The sequence below is a fragment of the Micromys minutus genome, assembly GCF_963924665.1.
Source record: "Micromys minutus genome assembly, chromosome: 22".
NCBI classification, from domain to species: domain Eukaryota; kingdom Metazoa; phylum Chordata; class Mammalia; order Rodentia; family Muridae; genus Micromys; species Micromys minutus.
Genome location: NC_137957.1, coordinates 46,351,039 through 46,366,072, shown reverse-complemented (window position 1 = coordinate 46,366,072; position 15,034 = coordinate 46,351,039). Strand labels below are relative to the sequence as shown.

Below are 15,034 nucleotides of genomic sequence, written 5' to 3'. Positions count from 1 at the left end.
TGGAATGGAAGGAGAAGTGATAAAGCCTTAGTAGTTTAGTCTTTACTAAAGATGACTGGGAATAACCAGCATCTCCATTATCAGACAATTAACGGTGTTAGAGGAACTGCTGAGCTAATATCTGAGAGCAACTTTATGGTCCTTAGACAAAAACCTAAATACAAGGATTATTATTATTATTATATAAGGAACTTAATTGCTCTCAGCAGGAAGTACTATGGAGATCAACTTCATGACTGGCCAGCCAGGAACAGCTGCCTGACTGTGGCTGTGGAGGTTCTGGCCATTTCACATTTTCAAGTAGCTGCCTTCTAACATGCACGAGTGTCTGGTGGGAACAGCTTACTGCTGATGAATACAGTACCAAACAGGGGTAAAGCAGCAGCCAGAATGCTCGCAAGTTTGACTGTTCCCATCAAATAAGAAGGCACTTTGGTCCAAAATGTTTTTGTTTGGGTTTTTTTTTTCTTTCTTGTTTTGGGGTTTCATTTTGTTTTTTCCTTCATTGTGGTTCCGAAAGCTAGAGTGTGACATCTGACCAATTTTGAATTGGTCCTTTCTATAAAATCAATATTTATTAAAAAAAAAAAAAAAAAAAAAAAAAGAAGTACTTCTAATAAACTCATGTTTATGGGCCTCAAAAATGCAAATTTCTAAATCAAAATGTGAAGGCTACCACTGGTGGACTCCTTTCTTTCTTTTCTTCCAGTTATCAAACTAACCTCTTTTTCTCGCCACCACCTTAAATCATCCCCAGGGGGAGAGAGAGGGAAGACAAAAAAGCATCCTATCACTTGCAGATCTAGCTCGGCACTTGCCATATCCCTGGCTGATGTGACTTCAGTTCGGCTCTTCCTTACATGCTAACAGATAAATAATGCATAGGAGAACTTGATTAGCTTCCTTATTAAAACATCACTGTAAATGAGAGGAGGCGCTGGAAGACAATAGCGGTTTACACGGCTTTCCCAGGAGCAGCTCAATGGTTGGAGGTGATAAATTTGCATAGTCGGAGGCACACAAAGGGCTGATTAATTGAAGCCCGTACAGTGCTTCTGGAAGCAGCTATTGTAAAAAACAATAACCATAGGAACTTTACAAAATACACACAGCTAAATGTGTCAAGAACTTAATGAAATGTGTTGAGCCTACACTATTTGGAAACAGAACAGGAGATTTTTATTCTAGGCCATAAAACACTAAATACCCCAATTTCAAAGCTCTAGCTGGGTATTTACTGAAAGGGCAGAAGGCTACAGTGAGCCACAGAGGATCTAAAACTTGTTCTTAGAAAACAAATTATGTGAAGTCTTCTTATAACGAGGTGTCTAACGAGGAGTCTATGTGGGCGGAATCTGGACTTGTAGCATTAGGAAGTTGTTGGAACTTGTTAGAATTTCTGTTTGGACTCTGACTTTTGGGATGTTGGACAAAATGCACCTTCTCCTCAGACTCCCGCCAGTGCTTTACTCAGTCACCCGCCTACCCTCCCACTTAGACATTCAAGCAGGATCAGGCGGCCGAGGGCTGGAGACCTCCAGTGTGTTTGAAGGTGGCCTGGCAGTGGATTTTAACACTCTGAAGAGCTGTGTGAGGACAAGGTGCCAGCCATGTCATTATTACTCCAGGCCGAGCCCTTCTGGCTCACCCAGTTTAGAAAGCACTTCAGAAAAAACATAATGAATGGAATTCTGGGAAAACTGGCTTTTTACTTGTTTAATGAACAAACTTTGCTCTCAGGTTTTCTGGCACACACGAGTAAACATTTTCTTAACTCTCACACCCTTTTTACAGCACTACAGAAGACGTTAAATATTTTCTGGATAGTAAGGCCAGAACTTCTTCTAAGATATACTTCATCAAAATATTAATAATTAACTTAGCAGATTACTGAACAGTTTTTAGAGGCAAGCAGTCTTTTAATGGGACTTGCTTTGAGCAAGAGTCAAAGATAACTATTCTAGAAAATCTTGTGCATAAATACACTATCCTCTCTAAGCCTACGACAAATAAACATGCTGAACTGCTAAGTGAAAAGCTGTATTTTGATACACGCTTTTACTTCAACCCAAAGTTGACTTCCGAGCATTTTAACCAGCTATCTGGTCCCAGAGGAGGGAGGGGCACTAAGGAATGGATGTCATTATCTCAGATTTGCAGTTATTAAAAAGCTTCTGTTTGCCAGGACAAACACTCTTGCTCAAATACAGTTTTTCCTTAGAAACACTCTTTGGCCTCGCTGCAGTTCTGTCGTCTGGGGACCTTTGTTGGAGGTGCTAATCCTTTTTCACATGAGAGACTGAGAAATGTCCTTTCAGGAGAGTGATATATTGCTTTTCCCCTCTCCACATCAAAGGCGCCTACTCTTTCCTCGCTCACTGTGAAGGCAGCAACAGAAAGAGGAAATCCAGAAATAGAATAATTCGCTTTGCTGGACACTCAGATGAAACTTAACTCCTTAATGTAATCTTTTCCTAAAGAATTAAAAAAAAAAAAAAAAACAAGAATAAAATCTAGTAAAGGCATTATCAGAGGGAAACGTCTCAATATGAAAATATTATTTGACGCCAATTTTAAAAAGTGTTTGAGTTTTGTCTATGTAAAATTATAAAAAGCCAAGGAGCCTAGTACACTTGTTTTTGTTTCTGAAAGGACATATGCCCAGCTCCAGAATGCTCCAATGAGCATCATGTGACCATCTCTTTATAGCTTTAACTACAAAGCTGATGATGACAGGCCAGGAAAGCACACAGCTCTGCAGTCATAGCTCTACTCTATTGCCCCTTTGGAAGGCCATCACACATGAACAAGAAAGGCACAGCTCTACTCCCCAGTGAACCCCTGAAACATGGGAAAAACCAAAGCTCCCCAAAGAACTCAAAACCAAAGCAGACTGTGTACCCTCTGTAAACACACAGCACGTTGGCCCTTTGCTGTAGAGGAGGCCACACTGTTACCCCGAACTCCCCAGATATTCTTCATCAAAGGCTCTTTGGGCCCAGATCTCACTGATAGCATTCATAAAGGATCAGGCAAAGACCCAAAACAAGTCTGTATGTACTTCACGAAGATTCTGACTGTCATAGGGAACAGACTGAAGTTTCTTTACTACAAAATGCAGCAGCAGGTGTTGAGAGTGTCTTGGCCTCTGATCTTTATCCAATACTTTGCCCTCTGCAACACCAGCTGTCAGTTCAGTCCTGGGTTTTGGTGTTATTATTGTTTTGTTTGTCTGAGGCAGGGTCTCAATATGTAGATCTGGCTGTCCTGAAACTTGCTCTGTAGACCATATCAGTCTTGAAATCACAGAGATCGTCTTGCCTCTGCCTAGCAAGTGCTGAGATTAAGGCTTGTGGCTCCACACCCAGCTTAACCTGAGTTTTGGAGGGTCCTGAGGGGAATGCTGTGGGCCTGAGAAAACCCTTCTGCTTCTTACGGCTGCCCTCTCTGGCCAGTCATGGTCTTTGCTCATGATGAAGGGGACATGCTGTGGTGTATTCTTTTGTTCTCTCTTACCTACCTATTCCGTCCTCTTCAATTTTCACCAGCTCTTTGATCACGCACAGCATAGAACTATCAATGCTCAACTTCCTGTCCCCATTGGCTTCATTTAGCTACTTATTACCCTGTTACTCTGAAGTGACTAACTGTGATTGGGCAGAGATCAATCTCATGATCTGGGAAACCAAAATTTACAACTTGCCAACAACTGCTGCAGAAGCTATTTTAAGAGGAATGTGTAGAAATGTAATCTAATCTGTGTATTATACAGGTACTAAATGAATCCCTAACAACAGCTTTAAAAACACACACACACCAAACAACCCAAACCAAGTGCAGTTAGCAAGCCGGGCTTTGCCAGCTGAGTTGTGTGACTTTGGTATTCACTGTCCCTGAAAGCCCTTCACATTCTGTCTTCTGGCTTTGGCCATCACATCTGGCCAGACAATTAGGAGAATGGCTGGAATTGAAAGCTATGAATTTTACTTCATTTTTCATGAGACTGAATCAATCAAGATGCTAAAGCCTTAGCAGATGATCAATTAGAGAAGGAAGCAGGACACTTTCATAATGAGTGAATTTCAGTAGAGAAGGCATGTCAGAAGTACAGTTGGGGAATGTGCCTTCTGGACAGTGCAGGACCCATTTGTCTACGGTAGCATATGCTCTGCCTTCATGGCAGACACCTTTTCTATGTCACTTCCAGGACAGTGGTAATTCCACATGTGATGACAATGGAGTATCAGAATAGAAAAGAGCTCCCTTCAGACAGTTTAATGGAAGAGGCAGCACACTCAGAAACTTCTGGATTCAAATCTAGTTCTGCAAGCATTAAGCTGTACCAGACAAGCACCCGAGGTTGAAATGCCTCATTCTGTACGGTAGGAGTGTTTCAGTACCGAACAGAACTGTACTGATAAAAGGAAGCGTCTCACTAAAGGAAACAAACAGTACACAAGATCTCAATTTCTATCCCTAGCTTACCCCCTTCTTGGCCTCAGACTCATACCTATTTGTTGCCTTTACTTAGACATTGCAAACCCAAGGCTCAAACTCTTAAGAGGTGCCCTTGCCTAATTTAGGTGTGAAAAACTCACACCTCATGCTCTCTCCAGGGTGCTTGTTTACCCTTCCACTGTCTACCAAGAGGTGATGCGATGAAACAAGCCTCCAACAGACGTGACACCCATGGTCTTGAGATTTCTAGCTTCTAGAACTGTCAGAAATGAACCTCTGTACTTACAACTTACCCAGACTAACTAGGCAGAACAGCACAGATCAGATGAAGTCAAGAGATTAAGGGAGAGAGGTCCCTAAAGGTCTGGTCAGCAGCCTATCCTAATCAATGAGATCAGGGTTACTGAGAAACTGTTTTGTCTTTAGTTTTTTTTTTTAAAAGAAAAACGGTGAAATGTGAGCAAATCTCATCAGATGCCAACCTTTTATCTTTACACATGTGTTCACATGTATTTGGCACCTACATGGATACACATACACACTCACTTATAGAGAAACAGCACAGTGAGTCTTCTGATGTCAGTCTATATGAATGAGCAACACTGGATCTACTACACAGTAATGCTGTCAAAATCCTCGGGGAAACAATTTTCATGCTAGAATATTCTTAATGAAGATGGACCAACAGAGAGAACGACAGAGGATTTGACATGTTTATACATACCTGGCCTCACGATCCTTTTCTCAGTGAGCTAAAGAGCAACTATTCTACAAGAACAGCTGTATTTAGTGACCACACACCTTTAACCCCAGCATCAGGAGGCAGAGTCAGGTGGATCTGTGAGTTTGAGGCCAGCCTGGGCTACTAGATAGCAAGCCAAAGCGATATGGTGAGACTGTCTCAAAAACAAACAAACAAAACCTTCAAACGCCTCCCCCCAAACAACAAGGGGTAATAACCCTTAAGATCATGTGACTTGGCCAGTGAGATGACTCTGCAGTAAGGGTGCTGCTTGCTAAGTCTGATGACCTGGTTTGAACTCCAGAGAGCACAGAAGAGAAGGAGAGGACTCTTGAAAGCTGTCCCATTACTGCCACAGATGTGCTACTGTATACACACACATAAACATAAATTTATTACCTGATAAGAATCACGCTTGCAAGGAAATTTTTATCACCCAACACCTAGTCTGTCATTACTCTCTTAATGTGTGTCACCTATTTTTCTGTTTGGCTGCTTCCCTTTCTGCTGCCTGGCTCTTCAATAAATCTGACAAGACTGTAACACGGGACTATCAAGGGAGTGGGGGGCTAATCAGAAGGTCTTACCTCGGATTAAAAGGCATCTGGAAAAGGAAAACTAGGAAGACAAAGTCCTCACTGAAGTAAAGGTCAGCCACCCTGGGAGGACGCCCTTCAGCTTGCAGAGAGACATGTATGTCAGAGGCCTTAAGACCAACGATCTCTAAGGCCACTGCATACAACTGAGCCAGAGGCACTTCTGCCAGGGAGCCTGATCCCTGTCATATTGACAGTTTGGGAAATGCTACAGCACCAAAGCCTTCCTGACATTTCACTCAGAGGCCCATGTTTGATGGCGCTTACTGACTTGGGCTCATGTGGACAGCAGTGCTCTGCCCACGCTGTGTGGACTCACAGGGTGCTCCAGGTGGACCCAAGGACAGCCCAGCCATCGAGAACTGCAGGCAGCCAACCCTCACCTGGTCACTCAGACACTCAGCATCTGCACCGAGAAAGGCTTCACTATGCATTAGGACTGGGAAGACATGTTTCTGTAACTGCAGTGGGACTGAGCCTAGTAGAGAAGCTCTGCTGTGCTAATCAGTCTCTACCTCTTCACACAGCAGTGAATGGGTGTGGGACTGTGTCTCAGCCATTCCTACCGCTGTGACGAAACTGCATGACCAAAAAGCAAGTTGGGAAGGAAAGGGTTTCTTTGGCTTACACTTTCATATCACTGCCCATTACCGAGGGAAGTCAGGAACTCAAACAAGGCAGGAGTCTGGAGGCAGGGGCCATGGATGGGAGCTGCTTGCTGCTCGAAGCTTGTTCCTCCTGCTTTCTTACGCAACCCAGGAGCACCAGCCCAGGGATGGCAGCACCCACAATGGGCAGAGGGAAACTCACAGTTCAATCACTAACTGAGAAAATACCTTACTGCTGGATCTTATGGAGGTATTTCCTCAATTGAGGACCCCTCTTCTCAGATGACTGTAGCTCGTGTTGACATAGAACTTTCAGAACAGTAATGGGATACAGAATGGAACATTCTCTTATGGTATGAACTCTTGTAGGAATGCTGACATTTTCTAACATGTCAAATTCTGTTTTGTGTAGATAATAAGACAAGTAAATGAGGTTATCAAAACTGTCAAATGAGGGATATCTAATTTTGAGGTACCTCCTAGAGTGGAGGGAGATTCTATGACCCAACAGAATGGTTCTAGTAGATGCCTTTCCTAAGAAGGGCCACTATTCCTGTCGTATGCACTTCGATGGGTAACAATGCCTGGATTTATAACTCTGGGCAGGGAAGGAAATGAGGTGAGTGAGAGATGGGACAGACATGCCCACCGAGAAACAGCACGCAACACTTAGAGTTCTGCTTACCCTTTTGTCCATGACGACTGCTGAATTTGTCTCCGATCTCTGGACGCCGCGTCTGTCTCAGGAGCATCTTGATGAGGAAAGCATCCTCAGCATTGGAAGAGATCATCACTTTCTCGATGTAAGAGTCTGTTGCACCTTTGTACCTGATGTGAAGACAAAGTCATTCAAGTAGCACCTAAGTGCCCTTTTCCAGTCTGTCACTGATGGCATATATCCTTCAATCCTTCCTCAAAACATTCAGACAGTCTCCTCCCATGCTCTGAAAAACTATTTCCAACATCAAATGTAAAGTTTACAATCTCCCTTCAACGGTCTTATACATTTGCTATGAGGCAGATAGCATTGTTGCTGTATTATAGACAACATCAACAGATGCTTTGGGAGCCCACACAGTTTGTGTGAGAGCACCTGCCTCATGGAGCAGACCTGAGTTTTGAGAGTTGATCAGATTCAGTTCGGAGCGCCTAGCCACTTTTGCAAAGTCCTTCAACTTAGTATATTACTGTCCCCAACACATCTTGCCTCATGTATTTTTATACAGCAGACACTGACATGGGCCACTGAAGGACAGAGTTTCCACACAAAAGCTGGCTTCCAGTAAGAAAGTGGGAGAGTGGTGATCTGGGGTCAGGGAGCTGTCCTGCTAGGGCCTAGGAAGGTAACAGTGTCAGAGCGTGCGGGCTGTCCAGCTCTAATGGAGGTGACCCGAGGCGAGAGACCTGCTCAACCACAGGGAACAGCCTGAACCACTGAGAGTGCCCAAATGGGCTGCTGTGTACACAATGTCAAAAGGCATGCTGGGAAACAGTCCATAGGCAACCCTGTCATTTACAAGTTCACTCTAAGAAACTCTCAGACTTTCTCAAGAAGGTCGCATAGCTGCTGAGAAATTCAGAAAAAAAAAAAAAAAATCACTTAGGCACTCAAGAAGTTAACACCGAGCATGAAGGGGTGGAGTGCTGAGAGCCTCGGTGATAGGTAAGAGTAATGTCCCAGGCAGAGGAGGATGGTGGCAGCGGGGAGACAGAGAAAGAGAGAGCACACTCAAGTGTGTGAGTGTGCACGAGTATGTGAGGACAAGTATGTGTGGGGAAGTGTGTTTACATAAGAGTATGCGTGTGCATGTGTGAGTGAATGTATGTGTATGTGAAAGTAACTTTGTCTCTGAGTGTATGTGAGAGCAAGTGTCTGAGTGTGTGTGTGATCGATCCTGTAACAGGAGTTCCTGAGCTGGTGCTTGTGGTAGGTGAAAGGGGTTACAGGGTTTGTGTTGCCTGTGACTGGCTAGACTGTGATGCCCACCACCAAAAAAAAAAAAAAAAAAAAAAAAAAGGTTAGGAAAAGCCGGTTTTGGTCTGGGGAAGAAGGTGGTGTGGCTCAGGTGCTACATGGAGCCAGCCACAGGTAAATGTTCTTCTGGGCACATCAGTGAAGAGCCGGGGAATGAGGGTAAGTTTCCTCAAATAGGGAAGCATATCCAGAAAAGAGACAAGCATTGCTAGCCAGGACCAAGCGGCCACCAGGCCACACAAGAGGAGAGGCTGTGAGAAACTGGACGGGAGGAGGGTGGGGTAAAGAAGCATTAACAGTAAAATCAGGGGAAGGGTCTGGTCTGTCTGCGGTGTTTTAGAAAGACAAGTCACACACGAGAGATACCACACGGATGAGAGAAACACGTATCCATCAGACTAGAACAGGAGATACCACTGACTCTGGCAAACCTGCCCAACTCTGGCTTTCTTTATCTGTTTACCCCTCTTCCTGCACTAGGCTGTGACCCACAGGGCACGGGTGGCACTGGCTGGCTCACTGCTGTCTTCCGTAACTAACAGACCTCTCGGGGCAGACAAAAAACAAAAACAAAAAACCAAACCACTCCTCAACTGAAAAGAATACAGGCTGCAGAATGAATTCCAAATTCTCCCATGTGATAGCAATAGCAGGCTCACTGATCCTCCAAACCTGGGCCTTCTATTCCCAATGACTTGCAGTGTCTTCTACACAGAACTCCTGCCCATTTGGTCCATTCCTCTCACCAGGTTACAGCATCTATACCACCCCATACTGTTTTCATGTAAGAAAAGGTATCCAAAGTTGCCATTCCTAGTTCTTCTTCTAATAAAGATGTATAACTCTATGATACATTGTATCTGCATAGATCGTAGAACTAGAAATGGTATAATTACCGGACACATAATCATATATAACATAATTCCCCACCCATTCTTCCAAACATCCCTGTATTATCAATACGCACGTGATGGGCACATCTTTATACTGAGGCTGCTGTGGGACATTGCTCCCTTCCAAAGGAATCTGAGTCACTGTGGGCATGGACTTGTTTACAAGCACCTGTTTGTTTTCAACTTTCTCACCTATAGAAAAGAGAAAAGCACTGAACAGATCACCAGCACCTGTACTTTCTCATGTGATGAATGAGGTGCCAAGTGAGATGTCACCTAGGTCAACTAGGCAGACACCACCCCAGTCAACCGAGTCCATGTATCTATCTCTTAGGGTGTCAGAATAAGTTAGGAGCTCACAGACATTTCAGTCAGCACCAAGTCATCACCAGCTAACCTTGGAAAGGAGAAAAAAGATCTCTGGTTTTGCTACTATTTCAGTTATTTTGTTACCATGTCAGCTACTTAAATAATCATTCTCATGTTTATTTTCAAAACCATAATGATTAGTGTTAACATTTCAAAACTATTTCAGAAGTAACAAAGGCAGACAACTACAGAACTCACACACTGTGTGGCTTAGGGGAATTGTGTTCCCTAGAGCACTGTCCACACAGAGCTCAACCATGGCTGGGTTGTATGGAAGGTGACTGGTATGACAACAGAATTTTCAGCTGGTCCCTGTGTTCTGCACAGCCCTAATATGCAGTCTTCCTTTCAGACAGCCTCAGCCTTCAAACTCCTGGACACTCATATAGTGTTCCATTGTGCTGACTCTTTAGCAGACACCTCTTACGCCTCTACCAACGTCGGCTCCTTTCCTAACAGAGGCAGTGCAGCTCCTCCACACCGGGGCAAATCCTCTTGCCACACAGCGGTCTCACGGTTTTCTGTATGATCTCTTATTCTGGATGTAACCTGCCGTGCCTGTGTGTGATCTGATGCAATGTCAGCCTTCTACACTAGCCTACAGAACCCAAGGCAAGGGCTTTCTGTCGTCTCTATAAACCATACTTTCTGTTGTTGTTACATGTTTGCAGTTATAATGAAGTCCAACATCAGGCCACAAGCAAACTGTGTGAACTAAGAAATGACCGACATAGATGAGGAGTCAAGGCCATATTCAAAGCGTGGTTTTAAGTGTGGCTCTTGTATAATTTAAGATTATTCCTAAGATATATTTTTGCTATAGGAAAACATACTTAACACATAGAAAAGCATAGGAAGAAAATTTAGTGAAAGTGACCACACTGGCTGAATCTAGATGAGGGTATTACAGATTGGCTCTTTCTGCCCTGTCTACCAAAAATTCAAAAATACTGTTAAATAACTCACAATTTCAAAAAGTATACACTGAAATTCATTACTTCTTAAGGGTCTTTACCTGGAGAACAAATGCCATCTGCATCTAAAATTTCATGTCGCCAGATGGGTTTTCTGGTAGCAGCATCCAACATGGGACCCATCACCTTATCAAAGGTCTGATTGGTGTATCGCTTCAATGTGCACTTAGCATTTTTATATACAAGACAACGCCCAAAACCTGAAATGAAACCCCAAATGGGTCAGAATCCCTGGTAATAGGACGTCACCGCACGTTTCCAAAGACAAAACGAAAGACAAACCTCAGACTACAATGTCGGTAAGTCTGGAACCGGCAAAAACCAAAGAACATTAAGAATGGCCCATGCTCCTCTGCTCTCACTGGCTGTTTAACACTGACTCTCATACACATGCCACCAGACACCAGAACTGCAGAGGGCTTTACACAGCACCTCTGCCACCCCTTTCTTTGACAGGCATTCTGCGTGAGGGCCAGGGAGGTAAACGACCAGCCACTCAGGAAGTTGGTAGCAAACCTGAAAACAGACCAGCCTACCAAGTCTCAGGCTAGGCTGCTCAGCACACACTCTCTGTGTTATGATTTCTGCCATCAGAAAAATAGTGTTTCTTTATCCAGAAAGAGACACATCTGCTCCTGCCTCCTCCCTTTTAAATGTGAGAGTGAAAGATGAACAAAATGTAAGATAGATAGCGTCATCTTATCATCATGGCTCCCAGTGACCTGTGCAGCCACGGTAAACTCAGCTCAGAGGGCCAGCTGCTCTGCTAAGGTTCCACGATCTGAAACTGTGATACACCAGCCATTCAAGGCAAGCTGCAGAGCACGGGAGTCCAAACAGCACGAAGCCATCCCACAGCTTCTAAGCAGAAATGGGCATTATATTTATAGGTGGGGGCTTAAAAGCTAACAGAGGGTAAACTCTGATCATTAAATCGTATTTCTGATACACATCACAAAGTCTTCAGATTTCCACATCAACGTTACCAGTTAATCAGAAAGGAAAATATCTAGTTTCAAAGCATGGCTGTTGTCACTTGAGAAAAAAAGGGGCATAAATTCAGTGCAGCCAACATTAATGCTAGTGACACATGTCTAGGAGTACTATTATGGCTGCCTAGCAACTAGGGAGAGGGAAGGGGAGGCATGGTGGGTATGCCAGAGAGGGAAGGAGCTGGAGACTGAATAGAGAAGTCAGCCTACAGACCAGGTGGTGCTGGCTGGGTCACGCAGTGCTGACCTGTGGAGGGAACGTTAAGAGTGAAGAATAAAAAAGCACACAGCTACAAGATAAGGTTTGTGCCTCTGTACATTCTGGCTTTTGGCACGTGGCTAACAAATGCATCACAGACTGTGGGCTTAAGCCGTACGGTAACAGCCTTCCCACCTGCCCTCTCGACACGACTGTTGTTGCATGTATTACCAGGTTCATTAAAAACAACACCCCTCACAAAAAAAATGAGCCTTTCACATACTTTTTAATTCCTGGTAGAAAAAAACCCTCTCATTAATTTTCCTCTTTGAGAAACGTTCAAATTACTAGCAAAATAAAGAAACAAAGATCCTGAAGTTAAACATTTAATTGTTTCAATGTATTAAACAAAGCAAGCAAACAAAGGCAACACAAAAGTGTAGCAGGTCTTACAATTTTCTAGACATGGCATTGCCCTGCACCCAGGAGACCTCACGGAAATGGCTGCCTGAACAAGAGCGGAGGATGACAACACGAGCTGAGATGCCAAGGTGGGCGGGGAAACTTGCACGTTTCTATGCCTAGATTAAGAGCCACAGGCAATCAGTGGCTGCCAGAGAGGGAGAATCAGTCTTCTTAAGGAACAGGCTCCTGCTATGTTAGTCAATCCCAAGTGGTCTTTCCTAAACACATGTACACACATGCAACACTAAATGCACTCAGACGTGTGTGTGTGTGTGTGTGTGTGTGTGTGTGTGTGTGTGTGTATAACAAAAAATAAGTTACGAATCTGCATAGGGTGATGAAGGAGGGAGGAAGCTGGGTAGGAATGATATAAATACAATACTCATATATTAAAATTTTCTATTTAAAGAAAAAATGCAACAGCTCCAGTTTGTGTATAAAGTTCAAATCGTTTTGAACCTGAACTGCATTCTGACCCATCACTTACTATACCTAGTTCTGCAAAAATAGTACTTGTGGGGTTTAAGCTCTAAGAAGTCACTTACCTCTATCCAGAGAGGCCTTGTTCAAAACAAGAGCATCTTCAATGTCATAGCCGCTGTAACTCATCACGGCCACAGTTGCATTCTGACCAGCTGGCAATTTCTCAAAGTCTATCAACTCAATTGTTTTTGTTTTGACCATGGGTTTTTGAGGATATGCTAGTAGATACATAAGTGTATCAATTCTGTTTCGCTGATTGTAACCAATGGTACCTTTGGATATTGGAGAAAACAAAACCAACCATTATAAAAAGGAAGAGAATTTCAGGTTACACATTTCAAAATAATTCTCATATGGTAGCTATTGATTTCTAAAGCAACTTAATTACTCTGATTCTATTTTTTTCTAGGATCTCAAATATTAGTAACTTTTCTCGCTAATATTTGAAATCCCAGAAAAAAAATAGTATCAAAGTAATAACAATCTAAATAATCTCAACTTCTTTGGATAAGCGTAATCAACCCTATTTACATAACTTTAGTTTTTACTCGTTAATTTTACAAGCTACTCCACAAGCCTATACTTGGCTCTGTTAGGATCATGTGAGCCACACTGGGTTTTCACAAGCAAGAGCTTACACAGCACAACAGAAATGCACAAACGAATGGCAGAAAAGATTTAAATGCACAGGAAAGTGAAAGTGGAATCAGGAAAGAGGATTGCAACTAGAGACAGAGAGGCGTGGCCTTGCTAACTTGATATTTATGAAGCAGCACATGAACAATAAACACCCCCCAAAAGACCAGCTGCTGCTAACAAACACTGGGGAAGGCTTTGGGAAAGGCTAGATCCCCTCTCCTTAGGAAGTGAAAATACAGTCTGGCCAGGGTGAGCTCTTTCCTCCTTAGCAACTAGCCTTCTCCCCTGACAGTCCTTAGAAGGGTGTGTTACTGGGTTATGTTGTTAACTACAAGTGAAATCCGAACTTTAACCCTACAGTGCAACTTATGGCATTTCTGTAGAGGAGTCTTTCCATCGTTTGGGCTCACGGACACACACAGTTGACCCTAAAACAGAGACTTTAAACTAGGAGATGGAGACTTGCCTTGCTGTAAGATCTCATGGGGGCTACTGAATCCCCTTTACTTCTGAGCATTTTTCACTCATGAATGACTGTGGTGAGGTGTTAATCAGGGGGACACTTCGCTTGTTTCACACATGGGGCCTCTGTGGTGATATATACACATTACCAAAGTGTGAACGGATTCCCAACTCTTTATTTTATTTCCTCTAACTCTGCATCTCTGCATTACTAGTTCACCTGCGTTTCATCCCCAATCATCCCCTCGACTGCTACCCTCCCCCCCAAATCAACAGCAATCTTAAACCAGGACTGAAACCACCTACTTGAGCAGAAAAAAACCCTGCCACTCTTGACAATCACCACTGCCAAAGGCAATGACAAGGGCCGCACAGAAGGCACACCGCAGAGTGAGGAGCTCGTTACAGTTGCTCAGGAAATAGCAAGTGGATCAAAGTGAAGAACTTGAGCTCCTTACCAGAGCATGTATGCATCTGTGCTTAAATCTTCACAAAACCTACCAAAAGTCAGCTAAAAAACAAGTCAAACTGAGCCTCACAGACCTTTTGTTGAATCTGCGCTAGGAGGTGCAATTTGTGTCATTTCAGTGACAGCTAATGAACTGAACAGGATACCTGATGGTGGGCACTCGCTGCTGTGGCCTAAGACTGCTGCTGGGGTCACGACACAGCTCACGGACAATACGTTTATGTCTCTCTATGAAACCGTTTAAGATTTATGTTGTGACTTTGGCTCCAACTGTGTAGTTGACACAGCCTGAGCTGGGGACTCAGGCAATGTCCCACCAGGCTGCCAAGACATGGCTTCTGAAACTGAGACAAGCATTATCATGCAGCAGGGAGACACAGATGGCTGTCTCTCTCACAACGGTCACAGAGCCTGATCCTGCTGTAAACTGTGCTCTGGAGGCCAGGGCGTACTCCTCAAGCATTTCTACTGACCACTGAGTGGAGGGACAGCAGTCACTTAGCACTCCAGGGGTTATGACTCACTTGGAAACTTTTCTTTAAAACAAAAATAAAAACCCTGTGTGCTATACTTGCTCACATAGTTTGTAGAAGCACAGTGGATGTGTAAATGAAAATACTACATATAAACTAAGATTTCTACGCCCCAAAGTCTTACAATGCCAATGAGTCTTTAACATTTTTGTCTAAAAAATGATGACTAATTATTAA

General features: G+C 43.6%; 1 protein-coding gene across 1 annotated transcript in view; it reads right to left on the bottom strand.

Moving 5' to 3' along the window:
• POLR3B (RNA polymerase III subunit B) overlaps nucleotides 1-15,034 on the bottom strand; it is an 88,126-nt gene that overhangs the window by 17,771 nt on the left and 55,321 nt on the right. Inside the window, exons 20-23 of the mRNA XM_080935283.1 lie at nucleotides 12,817-13,026; nucleotides 10,657-10,815; nucleotides 9,347-9,464; nucleotides 7,090-7,232 (exon numbers count right to left, since the gene is read on the bottom strand). Of these exons, the coding sequence (XP_080791409.1) occupies nucleotides 7,090-7,232; nucleotides 9,347-9,464; nucleotides 10,657-10,815; nucleotides 12,817-13,026 (630 nt within the window). The remainder of the gene's footprint in view (nucleotides 1-7,089; nucleotides 7,233-9,346; nucleotides 9,465-10,656; nucleotides 10,816-12,816; nucleotides 13,027-15,034) is intronic.